The following is an 18,221-nucleotide window of genomic DNA, read 5'->3' as shown; positions in this document are numbered from 1 at the left end:
CGACTGTCGCCTATTTACCATGAATGTGCAATCCCTCTACAACCCAATCCCACACCAGGATGGTCTGAGAGTTCTCGTTTCTTGCACAGAGGCCTAACCAGTGCCTATCCATCATCACCAACCTCTACCTGGCTGAGGTTGTTCTCACATTGAACAATTTTCCTTCAACTCCACTCGCTTCCTCCAATTGAAAAGTGTTGCTAAGTTAACCCCGTATGGATCATAGATATGTCTGTCTTTCCTGAGATATGTAAAATATTCCTTGTTCTCGTCCTACTTGGGCCCCCTTCCTCCCCTCTCTTTCGTATCTGTATCAATGCCATTTTCTGTTTTTATTTGCTTTGCTTTCTCTTTGGGTGAGTGTTATTCAGGATCATACCATTCACTTTAACCTTACATCGAGAAATCCTTTCTCATGTGATGTGTCCTGCCCTATACCCTATTATTAATCTTCCCTTTAGCACCACTTCTCACAATCATCACTTCTTCCAAAATTGCCGTAATTTTTTCCAAGTCCAATGAAAGGACGTAGACCTGAAAAATATGCTGTAGGCTGAATTTAATGCCTTACCCTGTAGCATGTTTGGTGGCAAGGAGTATTCAATCAGGCGGGCGAGCAGGTTGAAGGGACCCTGCAGTCTGTGGTGGGAAAGATCATGGATGAGCATCCCAACCTACTGCATAAAGATCCACTCAAAGGCACTCAGTGCCTGATCAAGGGTGTCACAGGGATGATAGAGGTGCTTCCTGAAAGTCATCCCCTTGCCTTTGCTGCATTTAACCCTCCTGCCATTGCTTACCCTAAATACCTGGATCTATGGCCTAGACCAAGAGCAAAATCCACAATCATATTGATCAGAGACATGTGTGCTTCCAACTGAAGGTGGTCAAGACATTCAGATATTCACATATATAAATGTACAACACAATATCCAGAAATAGATCGAGAATATTCTTGAGCCTCGAGTAGGTTACCAACAGGAGTCACCACCTACCCAGTGATGATTTTTTTTTTATTCATTCGTAGAATATGACGACTGGCGGCTAGGCCAGCGTTTATTACCCATCATTAATTGCTCTTGAGTAGGTGGTTGTGGTTTGCCACAGGCTTGAACTGCTGCAGTCTGTGTTCTATCCATATACTAGAGGAAGGGAATTTCCGGTTTTAGTGGCAATGGTGTTGGTGGGGTGGGGGGTGGTTTGCGGCTGCGTATACCCATTGCCCTTAGACCTTAAGTAGTAGAAGCCACGGGTTTGGAAGATGCTGCCAAAGGAATCTTGTTGAGTTGCTGCAGTACATCTTGCAGAATGTTCATACTGTTGCTACTGTGACACAGTAATGAAGGAAGTGACTGTTCAAGGTGGTAGAGTGTCAGACAAAAGGGCTGCTTTGTCCTGATGGTGTCAAGCTTCTTGAGTGCTGCTGGAGCTGTACTCATCCAGGCAAGTGGAGAGTATTCCATCTCTGACTTGAACCTTGTAGATCATGTACAGGCTTTGGGGAGTTAGGTGATGCATCACTCTCCACAGAATTCCCAGCCACTGACTTACTTTTGAAACCACAACATCTATATAGCTGGTACAATTCAGTTTGTGGTCAATGGTAACCCCCAGGTTTTCACAGAATGAAGAGCTGCCAGTCTGTGATTGGTCGGCAGTTGTCATCGGATGGCACTTACCCAATTGGCAATTCATATGGCAGACCATTGTAAAAGAGGCCGTGGGAGTTCTGTACCTGGCTCACAAGGTCCCCATCACTTTTATTTTAACACCACGCTCTGTTTCTGTCTCCACAGTTGCTGGCAGACCTGCTGAGTGCAATGTATTCAGCATTTTCTGTTTTAATTCCTATCAAAAGAGTTACCTGATGTCTGAGTTTACTCAAATATCCTACTCCTGTTTTCCTTGCAGACCTGCACTTTAACTATTCTGGATGATGTACAGAATCCAATCATTGAAGGGAATGAAACTTTCATTGTATTCCTAAGCTCAGCCCAAGGAGCAGAGCTAACGAAACCCTACCAGGCTATCGTTTCTATCAATGACTCCTATCAAGACGGTAGGTTGTTTTAAGCCGAAAGATTAAGTGGAAAGTGAGGATTACACTTTTGTAAATTGAGCATTCAAAGCTTAAACTGTCTCAGGGTAGCTTTAACAATCTTCAATAATTATGACCATGGTAAATTGCTGCCAAATTCTGCAGTAGTCCGAGTTAATCATAAATGCCGGAAAGGAAGTTAACTGCATACCAATTTAATTCCAATTAAATGGGTGAAAATAAGATTGCAGTGATAAGAGTTTCACCAATGAATGTGTGGTGACATATTTTGCATTGTTGTTATCTTTGAACATTGCATTGTGGTCAGATTATTGATTTGTTACAGAAACAAGTGTTAGATTTATTTGAGTACTGAAGAAACTCAGCAGCTCTGGCAGCATTTGAGGAGGAAAAGAAAGTGAACATTTTGAATCCATTGTGACCCATCTTTAGAATGTCAACTTGAAACGTGACATTTATTTCTGTCTCCACAGATTCTGCCTGAACAGCTGGGTTTCTCCAGCACTTTTTCTGTTTTTATTTCAGATCTCCAACATCTGCAGGGTCGCACTAGATCTATTTAAACTGCCTGTTCTTGTTGGATTGGGAAACTAGCCTGTTCCTATTCGGATGTTTTCCTGAAATTGAGTTTCATCAGTACTGGCTAAACAACGCTTTGATTTTAAAAGTGTTATTCTTGCTTTCGAATCACTCCATGGCCTCACTTCTGTCTAATTCTGAAATGTACTCTGACACTACAATCATTGAGATATGCTGCTCTAGTCTAGACTTCTTGATTGTTCCCAATTTTATTTCTCCATTGGTGGTCACTCCTTCAGGTGCCACCAACCTAAGCTCTGGAACTTTCGCTCAGAATCTCTCCACTTCTCGACCCTTCTTTCCTTCTTTAAAGTGCTCTTTAAAGCTCACCATCTTACCAAGCTTTTGGTCGTCTGACTTAATGATCCTGTTCATCCAGTCTCAAGATAATCGGAGAATGGATATAGATCCAAAAGTGGCACTTCAGGACACCATTCAAGTCCCAGCACATCATTTCATGGGAATTGCAATTGACCGATTTTCCAAAGAGAAATTCCCCTGGTGTCCAACTTTGAGTTGTAATAGGAGATTTAGGACAAATTTGACTTGCCTGTCTTGATAGCTACCCAGGAAATGTTGCTAGATTAAAACCATACCTATCGCCCAATCATCCTGCCTACCATCCCAACCTCAAATCTTCAACTCACATCCTTTCCAAAAGCTGCCCCTGTTATGACCCTCCAACTCACCTCCTGAACTTCTAACTATCCCGAATGGCATGACTACCCTCCCCAGCAACACCTCCCAAAATCCCCAATGGGCCACTGACTCAACCTTCCAACTCACTTCCCTCTCGCCACCCCCAACCCCCCCCACACCACCACCACCACCAAGTTAACCTGATCATTGAGGCCCCTCCTTATCTAATCCAAAGACACACCTCACCCATTTGCCACCCTGCCAACTTACTTCCCCTCAAACCCATTTATCTCACGCATACATTCACTAACTCACTGAAAAGCTGTTTAAATATTACAAAGATTTTCAATGTGTAATGAATGAAAACTTGCTAGAATACATCAGCTAGTGCCATTTAAAAGGTGCATAGCTTGACTTGCCCCAGTGATCTACCACCGCAAAAGATGGATTTCAATTGGAGATGCGCTGTGCATTCCTGAAGGGCCTAGGATTGGAAGGTCAAGCCAGAAATGTGGAGGTCAGTCAGTACAGATGGTGATTGCCATGCCCAGATGATTTGGGCCAAGACCTCCTCAAATGACTTGATGTCATATTTTGCTTTCTAATATTCTACAACTACCTTGGGTCATTTTATTACATCAACAGCACTACATAAATACAAAATCTATACTTTTTTACTTTTACTTACTTATTTTTCTGTGTGTGTATCATCCTCTCTTTTTCTGTCTCTTTCTTTCTGACATCTCTGACTGCCCATGTATGTATCTCTATCAATGTTTGTGTATCTCTCTCTTTTGCGCTCTGTCTATTTCTCTCTCTTGCACTCTGTCTGTCTGTCTCTCTCTCTCTCTGCCTGTGTCTGTTCCTTTTTCTCTCTTACTTTATCTGCATTCTTCAAGAGGTTGGAAATCAGCAGGCATTCTTCTTTCTGTATTCTCCACAGATTGAAGAAGTTTGTATTTCTTAATAGAGGTAATAGGAACTGCCGATGCTGGAGAATCTGAGATAACAAGGTGTAGAGCTGGATGAACACAGCAGGCCAAGCAGCATCAGAGGAGCAGGGAAGCTGACGTTTCGGGTCTGGACCCTTCTTTTCTGAAGGCTCTTTCTTAATAGGTGTTTGGGAAGACACATGCCAAGCACAAATGTGAAAATATTGTTCTGGTAATCCAGGATAGATTGTCTCCAACTCTGGAATTGGTGTGTGCGCTGTTAACAGTTTCTATACCAAAATGAGGCAATAGATGTAGTAATATAAGGAAAAACCTGTAGATGATTAAAAAAACTGAAAACATCCAGGTTAGTCAGCATCTATGGGGAGAAGGTACAAGTTAGTAATCTTGGATTGGGCATAACATTAGTGAAAAGGGCTGTTTTTAAACTATCAGTTCCCATTCTGTTCACAACATTAAGATTTCAGGTATAAAAAGCATGATAAAAATATTAATGAGGCTATCCTTGGTACACCTCAAAAAAAAAACAAGTACTTTATTGCTGTTATAATTAAAAGATAATTTTAAGCCTTATTGGATGTTTCAGTTCCTAGTATGCAGTTTGGTAAGGATATCTACAGAGTGAAGGAGAAAGAAAATGAATTACATGTTCCCGTTATCCGAACTGGAGATCTTAGTTACGAGTCTTCTGTGAGATGCTATACTCAACAGCTGACTGCAGAAGTACTGGAAGATTTTGAAGAAAGAAGGAATTCAGATGACTCACGCCTTACTTTCCAGAAGGGAGAAAAGGTAAACCTGTCCTTAACTTGTCCAACATACGTTTATCGGCTTCCTTCAGATTTCTGTCAAACTGGACAGAACTGTGAGCTTTACAGTAATTCTACAATTCTGCCCTGCAGATAGACAAACGTGTGGAAACTGTCTTTATTAAAATAAATGAGAAAATGTTCTTAAGAATTAAAAGTAGTTGGAAAATGATGGTCTTAATGCTGTTGAGAGTGGGAGAAGGAACGAGTGGATCAGATGTTGAGGGTTCACAGAGCTCTGGGCTCTTTATTAATTGAGTATGGGCAGAGCAGACAAGAACAACATTAATTGCCTGCCCCATTGCCTTGAGAAGATAATGATGAGCAAATGTTCCTTCCAAACTGTGCAGTTACATGGCTATGTATGTTCCTGTGTAGGTGAGCTGAAGTTAACTGTTATAAATTTCTACATCAGTGCAGTCATGCACTTCAAGAAATTGACAACGCACTTAAAAAGAAATGCAGGGAACGTTGGCTGTGAACCATATTCTTGAGGTTCTGCAGCCCATGTAGTGCAAGTAGTTTCACAGATCCAAGCTTTTGACTCTGTGATGTTGCAGTATTGACATTATATTTCCATGTCAAGATTGTATGTAACTTGAGGGGAATTTGCAGATGGTGGTTCCAAATTTCTACTGCGCTTGTCCTTCTAGCTGGTACAGGCTGTGTGTTTTGAAGACACTGTTGAAGGAACATCAGTGAGTTGCCATCATCTAGTTAGTACACTGCAGACACATTACGCTGATAGTGGATAGTGTTCAATTTGAGCTGGCTGCTTTGTTCTGTGAATGTTGTTGGAGCTGCACTTGTGCAGGCAAGTGCAGAGTTTTCCATCACACTCCTGACTTGTGCCTTGTGGATGATTCTCATTTATTGGAATTAGGAGGTGAGTGACTTGCTGCAGGATATCCAGCCTCTGACCTGTTCTTGTAGTCACAGTATTTATGTGGCAGGTGCATATTGACCAGTGGTGATCCCAGAATGTTGATGGTGAAGGATTTGTTCTGATAATGCCCCCTTTGAAAGTCAAGAGGAGGTGGTTCAATTCTGTCCTGGTGATCTGATAAAAGGGATTATATTGGCACAGTAAAATTGGTGGCAGAATATAAAACCATTGTGTTTTGATGGTACATCTCCTAAATTAGAATTTATAAATTCTTAATTCCTGCTAAAACTTTTCTTTAGGAAATGCAATACATTGAAGAAAGAGTAAACTTGAATTATTCAGTTAGCAGCTGCCCCAAAGCATTTCACAGCAAAAGAATTGGATTTGAAGTCTAGTTATTGTTCTTAAGTAAAGAAATTTGGCAGCCAGTTTTCGCATTGCAAACAACACTGTTGCGATAGTGGATTAGTTTGAACCCCACTATGCATGTATTAGAAGCACAACAAATGCATACAAGAGGAGTCAGTTTTGCAGATCAATTTGCATACCCAACTATACGTTCGGGAGTGAAAGTGTCCATAGTTGTCAAAGGGGTAATAGAAGACTTCTTTGAGAGGCCAAGGAAAACCCCTCTGGTGCTGTTTGGCCCACCAGGAGTACTTGGAAAAGTTCTTTCCTTGTGACACCATCAGTCCCCTCTTCCCTTTTGCAATAGGATTTTGCAAGTCCTGACAACAAGTGTAAATTTAAATGGAAAAGATAATTGATGGGTGGGAGACTTATTTTCAAATATAATAAAGAACATAAGAAGTAGATGCAGGAGTAGACCATATGGCCCCTCTAGCCTGCCCCACCAGTCAATAAGCTGCCCCAGGCTTCCACTCTTCTGTGTGAGCTCCTCATAATGCTTAACTCCTTGATATTTCAGAAGTTTATCTACCACCACATTAAATACTTTCAGTGATCTAGTCTCCACAACCTTCTGGTGTCGAGAATTCCAGATGTTCACTAGAGTCTGGGAAAAGAATCCTTTTACATCTCATTTTAAATGTGTGGTCCCACTTGTGGAAACATTTTTCTCAACATCTATCCTGCCAAACCCTTTCAGAATCTTGTTATGTTTCAACACAATTACCCCTCATTCTTCTAAACTTTGAATAAAGTTGTTACTTCTTTATCTTGATAAGTTCTTAATAAGTCAATCCTTCACCCAGGAATCAGACTAGTGAACGTCTTGAAGTGCCTGTAATTCTGGCGTATTCTTTCTTGAATTAAGGGACCAAAACTGCAGACAGTACTTCAGGTGCAGCCTCATCAATCCTATACAGTTTTAACAGGGCCTAACTATTTTTAAATCCCAATACCTTAACAATGAACACCAAAATTGCATTTGCCTTTGTAACTACCAGCTATACCTACATGCTAGCCTTCAGTGTTCCATGCACAGAACACCCAGATCCTTATGTGCTGCACATTTTTGGAGTCTCTCGTCTATTTAAATAATAATCTGCCTTTTGATTTTTCTTACCAAAGTGCATGAATTCACACTCTCTCCTACGTTAAACTCCATCTGCTAAGTTTTTGACCACTCGCTCAACTTATCTGTATCCTCTTGCAAATTCTTTATCTTCATCACCGTATAAACTTTTACCTATTTTTGTATCATCAGCAATTTGGATATAATACATTCTGCTACTTCCTCATAGTCATTAGAATAGATAGTAAATCATATGAAGCTCTAGCACTGATCCTTGAGGCACTCGACTAGTTAGATCTTTCTGAATTGAAAAAGACCTGTTAATCCTGACTCTCCATTTTCTGTGTGTTAACTAATCCTCAACCCATGCTAGAAATTTACCCACAATACCATGAACTCCAACCTTGTGCAAAACTCTTTCTGTGGCACCTTATCAAATGCCTTCTGTAAAAATTGCGCCTTTCCAGATCAGGCTAGTTGGTCACCACAAAAGATGCTGCTACATAAATGACAGTGGGCACAACAAAGCAGGTTGATTTTGCTTTCATTACTCCCAGCAACCCTGAAAACCTATGGTAGATGTTAGGTAGAAATGTGTACTCTTGATGAGTGTTTGGAACCTCGAGCTCCATTTATGAGAATGACTAATGTTGCTTAACCCAGATAATACATTTTTTGAAAGCACTAAAACTGTGAAGAACACCAACACTTTTTTTCTTTATTAAACTCCAAACTGAACAGTACACTGGAAGGAACATGCTCAATCTGAGGAGTAAGCATTTGTTCACTAATATGCACATTTCAAATGAACAGGTGAAGAATTGCACAGTGTTGATAAATGATGATACGATCTTTGAACCTGAGGAAAGGTTCCAGCTCCATCTGGGCAACCCCTTAGGCAATCACTGGAGTGGAGCCAAAGTTGGAAAAAATGATGTTGCTACTATAACAATATCAAATGATGAAGACGGTAAGCTAATTTCCTTTTTTATCAGTATTAAGTGGCTGTAAATTGTGCCATATTATAGTTGCTAGTAATTTATAGGTTATTATTCTTAGAACATGTCTTTTCTAAAAATTGATATAAAGACTAAGATTGGAATGTGTAGGGGTCAATTTTCAATGCCTTTGTTTGGTGTTAACAGCCTTAAAATGTGGTTTGTACCTTTATTGTCCCTTTAGTACAGGTGTTGTGCCCAGTTTCATTTTGTAAAGAAAATAATAGTGCATGTCCAAATAGCCCACCACTTTCATGTTTCGAATTCAATCTAGCATCGAGAACCTATAAGTATACTACAACTGTAGTTAATGGTAACAATGTAGTGCTGAGATCGGCTTGATGGAGAGTTAACAGAGCAGAGCAGTTAACTTGTGGAATTTGGTGACTGAGTGAATTCTAAATGCATGAGGGAAAAGGTGCTGTTCTGAACATTCAAGTACAGGGCCTAAAGAGGAACATAGTCATTAGAGGGCACAGTGCAGTTAAAGTGATAACAACCATTCTCACTAGCCAGGAGTGAGTCCCAAAGGCTTTATTGCCTTATCAGAACCAGGGGTAAGAACATCTCAGGTTGAAGAGGAACGTGAAGTGAGAGGGGAAACAGTCTTTTGGGCATGGTCCATGTGGGGGCAACAACATAGATTGCATTAAGAGAAAGGCTGTGTTAAGGGAGTATACATAGCTACAGGCTGTATTAAAATGCTGAATCAGATCACTGGAATACAATCCAAGTGACCAGCAGATTGATATTGAATAAGTGAGATCAGAGAATTAATTCTGTGGCTGAATGATTAGTGTGAGGGAGGTACGTTTCAATTCATGTGCCATTGGCATCAGTACTTGGGAAAAAGGAAGCTGACTTGTTGGGGTCACCTTCACATGAAGAGCAGCACAGTGGCTCAGTGGTTAGCACTGCTGCCTCTCAGCATCAGGGACCTGTGTTCGATTCCACCCTCAGGTAACTGTCTGTGTGGAGTTTTCACATTCTCCCCATGTTTGCATGCATTTCCTCTGGATGCTCTGGTTTCCTCCCACAGTCCAAAGGTGTGCTGGTTAGGTGATTTAGCCACACTAAATTGCCCATAGAGTCCAGGAGTGTGCAGACTAGGTGGATTAGCAATGGGAAATGTAGGGTTACAGGGATAGGGTAGGAGAGTGGGTCTGGGTGAGATGCTATTCAGAGGGTCAGTGTGGACTCGATGGGCTGAGTGGCCTTCTTCCACACTGTAGGATTCTATGATGAACAGTGCTAGGATGAGTTTTCTGGCAAACCTGGCAAAGCAAATATAAGGCTCTAGAGAAGGTTTCAAACTAAACCGTTGCAGGAGGGAAGATTTGAAGGTTAATGAGAAAGGACAAGACAATAGCAAATGATAGTGCTGCAAGAAATGATGACCTAAGTGTGACTGGTAGGGCTAGAGCATTAAAAAACATGAAAGCATCAGCAAATAGAGTTCTAGAAAATAAGGAAAGGTGGTCAAAGGGCAGAATGAAATAATTTATATCTCAGTGCATGCAACATGCATAGAAGGATAAAAGAATTAATGCCACAAGTAGAAATATGGGTCTGAATAAGAGGTCTCTCCTTTAACATGGAAATAGGAAGAATTTCTTCTCCAAGCTTCTTTAATCTTTAGAATTCTTACACCATGAGCATAGAATATATTCAAGGCGAAATTAGAAAGATTGTGATCTATGAGTGAGTTGAGGATTATGGGGGCATTCAGGAGAGTGGAGTTCAGACTGTGATCTAGATCAACAGTGATCTTATTGTATAGAGCAGATGGCTAAAGGAGTGGAAAGGCTGACTCCTACTTCTATTTCTTACATTCTTATTATTTCTCAGCAAAACTTACTCTTGGATGCTGCAACATAAACCGGAACAGATTTCAGGCAGGAAGAGGCCAGGGCAAGTTCACACCTTGTTCAAAAGGCATCAAGTAGACGCCTGAGTTACATTAATATTCCTCAGCACCCTGTCCAATGCATGTTTTGTAATGTGCTGGCAAGAATAAAACACAATGCTTCAAAAGTGTAATCTGATAGGTGCATTGTAAAGGCTTTGCATGATCACTGCAATCTTGTATTTTGGCCTTTTCCTGTTGTGCACAACACTATTACAGGCAAGACTATTTCCTTAGTGATGTTGCTCCATTTAGGGATGTAAAGAAGACAGTAAAAAAGACCACAATTCTTAAATTCACTCATGGGATGTGGGCATCGCTGGCTGGGCAGCACTTATTGCCCATCCCTAGTTGCCCTTGAGAAGATGATGGTGAGCTGCCTTCTTGAACTTCTGCAGTCCAAACATGTCCTTCCAGATGGTAATGGTTGTAGCCTTGAAAAGTGCTATCTAAGAAGTTTTGGTAAACTTTTGTGGTGCATCTTGTGGATAGCACACTTGCTATTGGCCTCTTTTCACTCTCGTTAGTTCAATGTGTGCAAAGTGTTGTTGTCTTGATAGTTCATTAATAATTTGTTGAGAACTCAGTAAAATAATCAGTATGTAAAATGCTAACTAACACAAACATTGGATCAGTAAGAGATTATCCAGAAAAGAAATTAATCAGAAATAAGCATGTTCCTCAATACTGCAAGTATAGATAGGTAGATAGAGGAGTAAAAAAGGCTTGTGGCATGCTTGCCTTCATCGGAATGGGCATTGAGTATAAGGATACACAAGTTATGCTGCAGCCTTATGGAACTGTAGTTAGGCCACACTTGGAATATTGCATACAGTTCTGGTCACCACACTACCAGAAGGATGTGGATGCTTTGGAGAGGATACAGAAAAGGTTTACCAGGATGTTGCCTGGTATGGGTGATTTTAGCTATGAAGAAAGATTGGATAGACTGGATTTGTTTTCACTGGAACACAGGAGGTTGAGAACTGACCTGATGGAAGTTTATAAGATTGTGAATGGCAAGAATAGAGTGGAAAGTATAAGTCTTTTTCCCATGGTGGAGGGATCAATTACTAGGGGACACAGGTTCAAGGTGCGAAGGAGGAAGTTTAAAAGAGATGTGCGAGGCAGGTTTTTTTACAAAGGGTGGTGAGTGCCTGGAATACGCTGCCAGAGGAGGTGGTGGAAGCAGACACGAGCAGCATTCAAGAAGCGCTTGGATGAGTACATGAATAGGAAGGGAATAGATGGAAAAGGACCCTGTAAGTGAAGACAATTTTAACATGGAAGGGCAAAATGTGTCAGCACAGGCTTGAAGGCCAAAGAGCCTGTTCCTGTGCTGTATTGTTCTTTGTTGTTCTTGTTCTTTGTATAAGAAAGTTATCACTTGAGATGAAGTGCAATAAGTTGCTGTCCAATTTGGACATGTTGACATTTGTTTCAAATTGTAGAATATCATTTATTTACTTGAATTCTATTCTAATTCAGCCTTTATCATGTTTTCTTTTCAAGCCCCAACAATTGAATTTGAGGAAGCAACATACCAGGTGCATGAGCCCCCAGGTCCTGATGGTATTGCGATACTAAATGTCAAAGTGATCAGGAAGGGAGACCAGAACAGGACTTCAAAAGTCCGCTGCAGCACCAGGGATGGATCAGCTCAGTCAGGCATAGACTATAATCCCAAGAGCAGAGTGCTTAAATTTAGCCCAAGTGAGTAATGTCACAACATTTTAAAAGGTTTTAAATTTGATGGATTTAAAAAGATTTGCAATCATAATATGTTTTCTTTGTTAGATTAACCAGGTTTAGCTAGTTATTTGATTGAACTTTATGGATTAATTTGCCAGCTTTTTTTAAAATGGAATGCCTGTAACATCTCCGGTCTGAAACCTAACCTCTGGAGCCAAGTGATACCAATCAGTCACTGCAGATATTGGTGATCACTAGGCTGAGATAGATAGTTCAAGTTCCTGCACACCACACTGCCCCACCAGCATTGTGGAACAAATCAAAGACATTAAACATCAGCCACCGAATACAAGATATTTTTCAGAAGAAGCAAAAGAGAAAGAAATCTAAACTAACTCATTTCGAGAGTGGCATAATAAAATGCAGTCTCATATTATCGGGGTGAGTCCATTCTTTGTTTTGGAAGATTTCTATCTTTGGCATTTCGGAAATCCATCACCTTAAATATATGTTCTGACCTTTGGGGCTAGTAAGAGGCTTAACAAAATTGCAGTTCTGCTGTCCATCAGTAAGAGGAGGAACTGCCTGCAGCAGTGCGATTGGAGGAGTTGTGAGCATGGGAAAGACTATGACAGATCATGCTCGTTGCTTGTCTTCCTCCAGAGGCTGAATCAATGGTCGGAGGAGCAGCAAGGGAGGGAACCAGTGAGACAAGTGAGCCTGTGCAGTTGTTCTGGGTTGTTCCATGACCACTGTGCAGGACAATTTTGGCTCCAGAAGCATCAACTTCCTGAGGGACCGGGAGGCAGAATAACAAAATGATAAAAAGAGGGACTCTCCTCCAATAACAAGGCCAGACCAGTCCCAGGGAGCCTTCACTCGACCTCTCGCCAAGCTGGATCCTTTATAATAAAACTGCATCCTTGCCCAACAAATGACTGATAGATTTAAAGCCAAACTAAACTCATCTTCACGTACTTTTGTGATTCCCAGCCGTTAGAATTGGCCTAGAAGTACTTGCATTTCTCCGTAGATGACTAAAAATGCTAAAGTCTCTATTCCCTTATATTGCAGTGACTTTACTGCTTCGTGATGACACACACAAATTTCAAACCTTTTTGTCTTTGGCCACTGTCAGCCCTGTATTTGCTTTGAAGTTGTACAGAAATTAATCCATAATAAAGCTGTGGTTTTCAATGAGATTTAAATATTTGACTTCTTACCTGCAGCCCTCTGTCCATAACCAATGCCCGCAACATGGAAGTATTCAGAATTACAACTGCAGCAACAGTTGAATTTTGGCACTGCAGACAAGATCTATAATTTTTTGGTATTGCAGCTGAGTTTTATTTTAAAACCTAGTGCGTATTGTAAATATTGCAGACACAGATGAGGTCAATGGAAGGAAAATCATGCCGGGTCTTTGGTAGGCAGCTACCCAACTTCTACCTTTCTGTTCCTGTGAAAGTTGGAAACTACCCCAGTGTGTTATGTGCGAAGATCAACTGCAAATACAGAAATTGTGACCTTGTAACATAACACCAGGAAATTATGCTGTGATGCTGAGGAAGTCTTCATCAGGGACAATGTTGCTAAACCTCTGCTCCTATTTACTCCAGCTTCTAGGTCCAATTTTTGTTTTGGGAATGACTGCATCGCCACTGTGAGACAAGATTTAATGTACCATTACTGAGTCGGCAACAAGTAGGTGCTGTAAACTCATTAGGCACCCATTACCAATATTGATTTGTTTTTTCCACAGGTATTGACCACATTCTATTTAAAGTAGAAATCCTGTCTAACGATGATAGAGAATGGCATGAATCTTTTTCTCTGGTGCTGGGCCCAGATGATCCAGTTGAGGCAATTCTTGGCGACATCACCATGGCCACAGTGACCATTCTTGACCAGGAGGCAGCAGGAAGTCTAATTTTGCCAGCACCACCTATTGTAAGTGAGCATATCATTTGCCAGTTGATGCATTTGTATTGAATCCCATGGATTTATTCCAGTTTATAAGTGAAGTCTACATTTCCAATTGTTAGTAGAATACTACAGCATTTGTACTGATGTGTTGATACTGTATACTTGCTGATACTCTTATGTGCTGATGTGACAGACAGTTTGGAAAGTATTTTCTGATCAGGTTTGCTTGATTTTTTTGGATGTAAAATTGGATAGCTTGGTCAGTGAAATGGGCAGAAATCATTTGCTTTGAATGTGTCAACTTTATGTCACTGTCCAATTTCCAGCCGCTGAAATCTGAAACAGGTAATTCCACCTGAAACAGACAGCAGTTTAAATATAGTCTGTTCAACCTGTTCAGAAATATTATTACTCTCTCTGGAACAAGTGGGACTTGAACTCGGGCCTCCTGGCACAGAGGTATGGGCACTACCACTGCACCACAAAAGCTCTCAGAGAACAATTTAAATATTAAAATATGCAACACATGTAACCCCCATAACTCATAGTTACAGGCCAGTGATGTGAAATCACTAGATTGGCAACTACTGGAAAAAGAAATTCATATATTAATACTTTATGCCAGGTGATCTGCTGCAGCTTCACTTTCGATACCAGTTGCTGTCAGCAATCCTCTCCAATCAAATGGAAATTTTCCCATCTATATTTTTTGGAGGAAGAAAGAGGTTCTGTGCTGTTACCTAGACAAACGAAACTGTGTTCTTCTCCCCCCTCAGCCTGTACTTGTTTCATGTATTTGCAGAAGTCTCCATGCCTAGTTTCAGCAGCCAGTCACTGCAGATGAAAGCTATTGTTGCCAACAGAAGCAGTGATAGCAGACCCAATGGCACAGGAACTGTCAATGGATGCCAGAGTTGACCTGTGAGGATGGTGCGATAAAGTAATTCACAGACTCATTTTCCAGTCAACCATCTTATACTGCTCAGGTTCCACTGGGTGGCGAGCTACTTGTTCATTGATCTGTTTCTGCACATTGGGGTTTCCTGTTACTTTTTTGCCTATTTTTGGCATTGCCTCTATTCAATTCATTGGCTGCCTTTGCCAAAGCTGAAATGTGTTTCAGGACTACTAGGAATTTTTCCACATTTTTATGTGCCCCTTTGACTGTCAGATTCTTTGCAATGTCACCTGCACAAACCGTCCTGCTTCTGGAATACATTCAGATCAGCACCCACAGCTGAACAAAATAATAAGCTGATTATCTAAACTGCACACATCAGTTTGGGCAAGCATGAGTTCTGTATAAGCTATTCACAAATAAGTTGCACCCAGAAGATCCGCTCTCCCGAGTGCCCGTGCAGGTATTAAACAGACTAGAATCATTGTTCCTGAAAATACTCATCTGTTTCTGTGCCAATACAATGTATTTGGAGTGGATAAAAGATCACAAGCTGGTTTTGGGTCTGCTGGATTCTTGTCACTTTTGAAAGCCTAAAGTGGTGTGGGCAGGCATCTTTTGTGAGCGTTCCTTTGGATGTCACAGAAGGGAATGAGACTGACTTCCATTTGTAATCTGCTGAAATTCCTGCTAATGTGCCAGGAGCTGAAATACGGTGCCTAAACATTTTCTGAAAGGTTCAGTACCTGGGTGCCACTTAACCGCATCACCATTCAACTGCACGTAGACTTCAGCACTATGCTGCAGACCCACAAGACTTTAAAGAGATTTCAAACTTGCAATTCCTGCCTGTGCTGCTCTGAATTTTCAAGGCCATTACTTGCAGTTGAACAATAACTGCAAGATTTTTTTTTCATTTGTGACAGGATCAAAAATAAATGTGGAAACAATTAAATTAATAAATGCTTGGAGAGAAAATCTGGGGCCAAAAATTGGAATGTGTTATGCCTGTTTTTTTCAGTGACAAGATCGACACAAAGCACACTAGGTTAGCTGTGGGACACTCCAGTCTAAGTAATTTTGTAAAATATGAATTTTAAGGCACTTTAATATGTTTGGGTTGGACTTGAACTTTTACTGTTATCTGTCTTACTCTAGGTTGTGTCTTTGGTTGATTATGACCACGTTGAAGAAGTGACAAAGGAAGGAATCAAAAAGAACCCATCTCCTGGCTACCCACTAGTGTGTGTAACACCGTGTGACACACATTTTCCGAAGTACCCTGCTATGAAAGAACGCTGTGACGAGGCAGGAATTAATCAGTCTACAGTTCGTTTCAGCTGGGAAGTGGCCACACCCACTGATACAAGTGGAGCAAGGTCTCCCTTTGAGACTGTAACAGATACTACTCCCTTCACTAGCATCAACCATATGGTGAGCATTGAAAACAATACAACCAGCAGGGAATTCACAATGGCTTAAAAGGTCAGACAAAAATTAAATCAGAGATAGTAGGAACTGCAGATGCTGGAAAATCTGAGATAACAAGGTGTAGAGCTGGATGAACACAGCAGGACAAGCAGCACCATAGCAGCAGGAAGGCTGATGTTTCGGGCCGAGACCCTTCATCAGAAATGGGGGAGGGGAAGGGGGAGGCGGATAGAAGATGGATAGAGGAGAAGATAGGTGGAGAGGAAACAGACAGGTCAAAGAGGCGGGGATGGAGCCAGTAAAGGTGAGTGTAGGTGGGGAGGTAGGGAGGAGATAGGTCAGTCCAGGGAGGACGGACAGGTCAAGGGGGCAGGATGAGGTTAGTAGGTAGGAAATGGGGGTGCAGCTTGAGGTGGGAGGAGGGGATAGGTGGGAGGAAGAAGAGGTTAGGGAGACGGGGACGAGCTGGGCTGGTTTTGGGATGCGGTAGGGGGAGGGGAGATTTTGAAGCTTGTGAAATCCACATTGGGCTGCAGGGTTCCCAAGCGGAATATGAGTTGCTGTTCCTGCAACCTTCGGGTGGCATCATTGTGGCACTGCAGGAGGCCCAGGATGGACATGTTGTCTGAAGATTGGGAGGGGGAGTTGAAATGGTTCGCGACTGGGAGGTGCAGTTGTTTATTGCGAACCGAGCGTAGGTGTTCTGCAAAGCGGTCCCCAAGCCTCCGCTTGGTTTCCCCGATGTAGAGGAGGCCACAACGGGTACAGCGGATGCAGTATACCACATTAGCAGATGTGCAGGTAAACATCTGCTTGATGTGGAAAGTCTTCTTGGGACCTGGGATGGGGGTGAAGGAGGAGGTGTGGGGGCAGGTGTAGCACTTCCTGCGGTTGCAGGGAAAAGTGCCGGGTGTGGTGGGGCTGGAGGGGAGTGTGGAGCAGACAAGGGAGTCACGGAGAGAGTGGTCCCTCCGGAAAGCAGATAAGGGTGGGAAGGGAAAAATGTCTTTGGTGGTGGGGTCGGATTGCAGATGGCGGAAGTGTCGGAGGATGATGCGTTGGATCCGGAGGTTGGTGGGGTGGTACATGAGGACGAGGGGGATTCTTTTTGGCATTCCACTCCCGTTCTGCTCCCAGGATGAGGCATTCCACTCCCGTACATCTCAGATGTCCTCGTTTTTCAAGGACCGCAACTTCCCCCCCCTCAGTGGTCAAGAACGCTCTCGACCGTGTCTCCCGCATTTCCCGCAACTCATCCCTCACACCCCGTCCCCGCAATAACAACCAAAAAAGAATTCCCCTCGTCCTCACGTACCACCCCACCAACCTCCGGATCCAACGCATCATCCTCCGACACTTCCGCCATCTGCAATCCGACCCCACCACCGAAGACATTTTTCCCTGCCCACCCTTGTCTGCTTTCCGGAGGGACCACTCTCTCCGTGACTCCCTTGTCCGCTCCACACTCCCCTCCAGCCCCACCACACCCGGCACTTTTCCCTGCAACCGCAGGAAGTGCTACACCTGCCCCCACACCTCCTCCCTCACCCCCATCCCAGGTCCCAAGAAGACTTTCCACATCAAGCAGATGTTCACCTGCACATCCACTAATGTGGTACACTGCATCCGCTGTACCTGTTGTGGCCTCCTCTACATCGGAGAAACCAAGCGGAGGCTTGGGGACCGCTTTGCAGAACACCTACGCTCGGTTCGCACTAAACAACTGCACCTCCCAGTCGCGAACCATTTCAACTCCCCCTCCCATTCCTCAGACGACGTGTCCATCCTGGGCCTCCTGCAGTGCCACAACGATGCCACCCGAAGGTTGCAGGAACAGCAATTCATATTCCGCTTGGGAACGTTGCAGCCCAATGGTATCAATGTGGATTTCACAAGCTTCAACATCTCCCCTCCCCCTACCGCATCCCAAAACCAGCCCAGCTCGTCCCCGTCTCCCTAACCTCTTCT

The 18,221-nt window shown here is 42.5% G+C and overlaps 1 protein-coding gene across 3 annotated transcripts in view; it reads left to right on the top strand.

Annotated features, from left to right (window-relative positions):
- fras1 (Fraser extracellular matrix complex subunit 1) overlaps window positions 1–18,221 on the top strand; it is a 423,924-nt gene that overhangs the window by 361,239 nt on the left and 44,464 nt on the right. For all 3 annotated transcript variants that reach the window (XM_048599246.1, XM_048599242.1, XM_048599254.1), the window contains 6 exons: window positions 1,912–2,059; window positions 4,817–5,022; window positions 8,216–8,372; window positions 11,819–12,019; window positions 13,761–13,948; window positions 15,981–16,256. In XM_048599246.1, the coding sequence (XP_048455203.1) occupies window positions 1,912–2,059; window positions 4,817–5,022; window positions 8,216–8,372; window positions 11,819–12,019; window positions 13,761–13,948; window positions 15,981–16,256 (1,176 nt within the window). The remainder of the gene's footprint in view (window positions 1–1,911; window positions 2,060–4,816; window positions 5,023–8,215; window positions 8,373–11,818; window positions 12,020–13,760; window positions 13,949–15,980; window positions 16,257–18,221) is intronic.

Source organism: Rhincodon typus, chromosome 1 (assembly GCF_021869965.1).
Source record: "Rhincodon typus isolate 14 chromosome 1, sRhiTyp1.1, whole genome shotgun sequence".
In the NCBI taxonomy this organism is placed as follows: Eukaryota; Metazoa; Chordata; class Chondrichthyes; order Orectolobiformes; family Rhincodontidae; genus Rhincodon; species Rhincodon typus.
The sequence above is the reverse complement of the archived record's forward strand: the minus strand, read 5'-3'. Positions and strand labels throughout refer to the sequence as shown.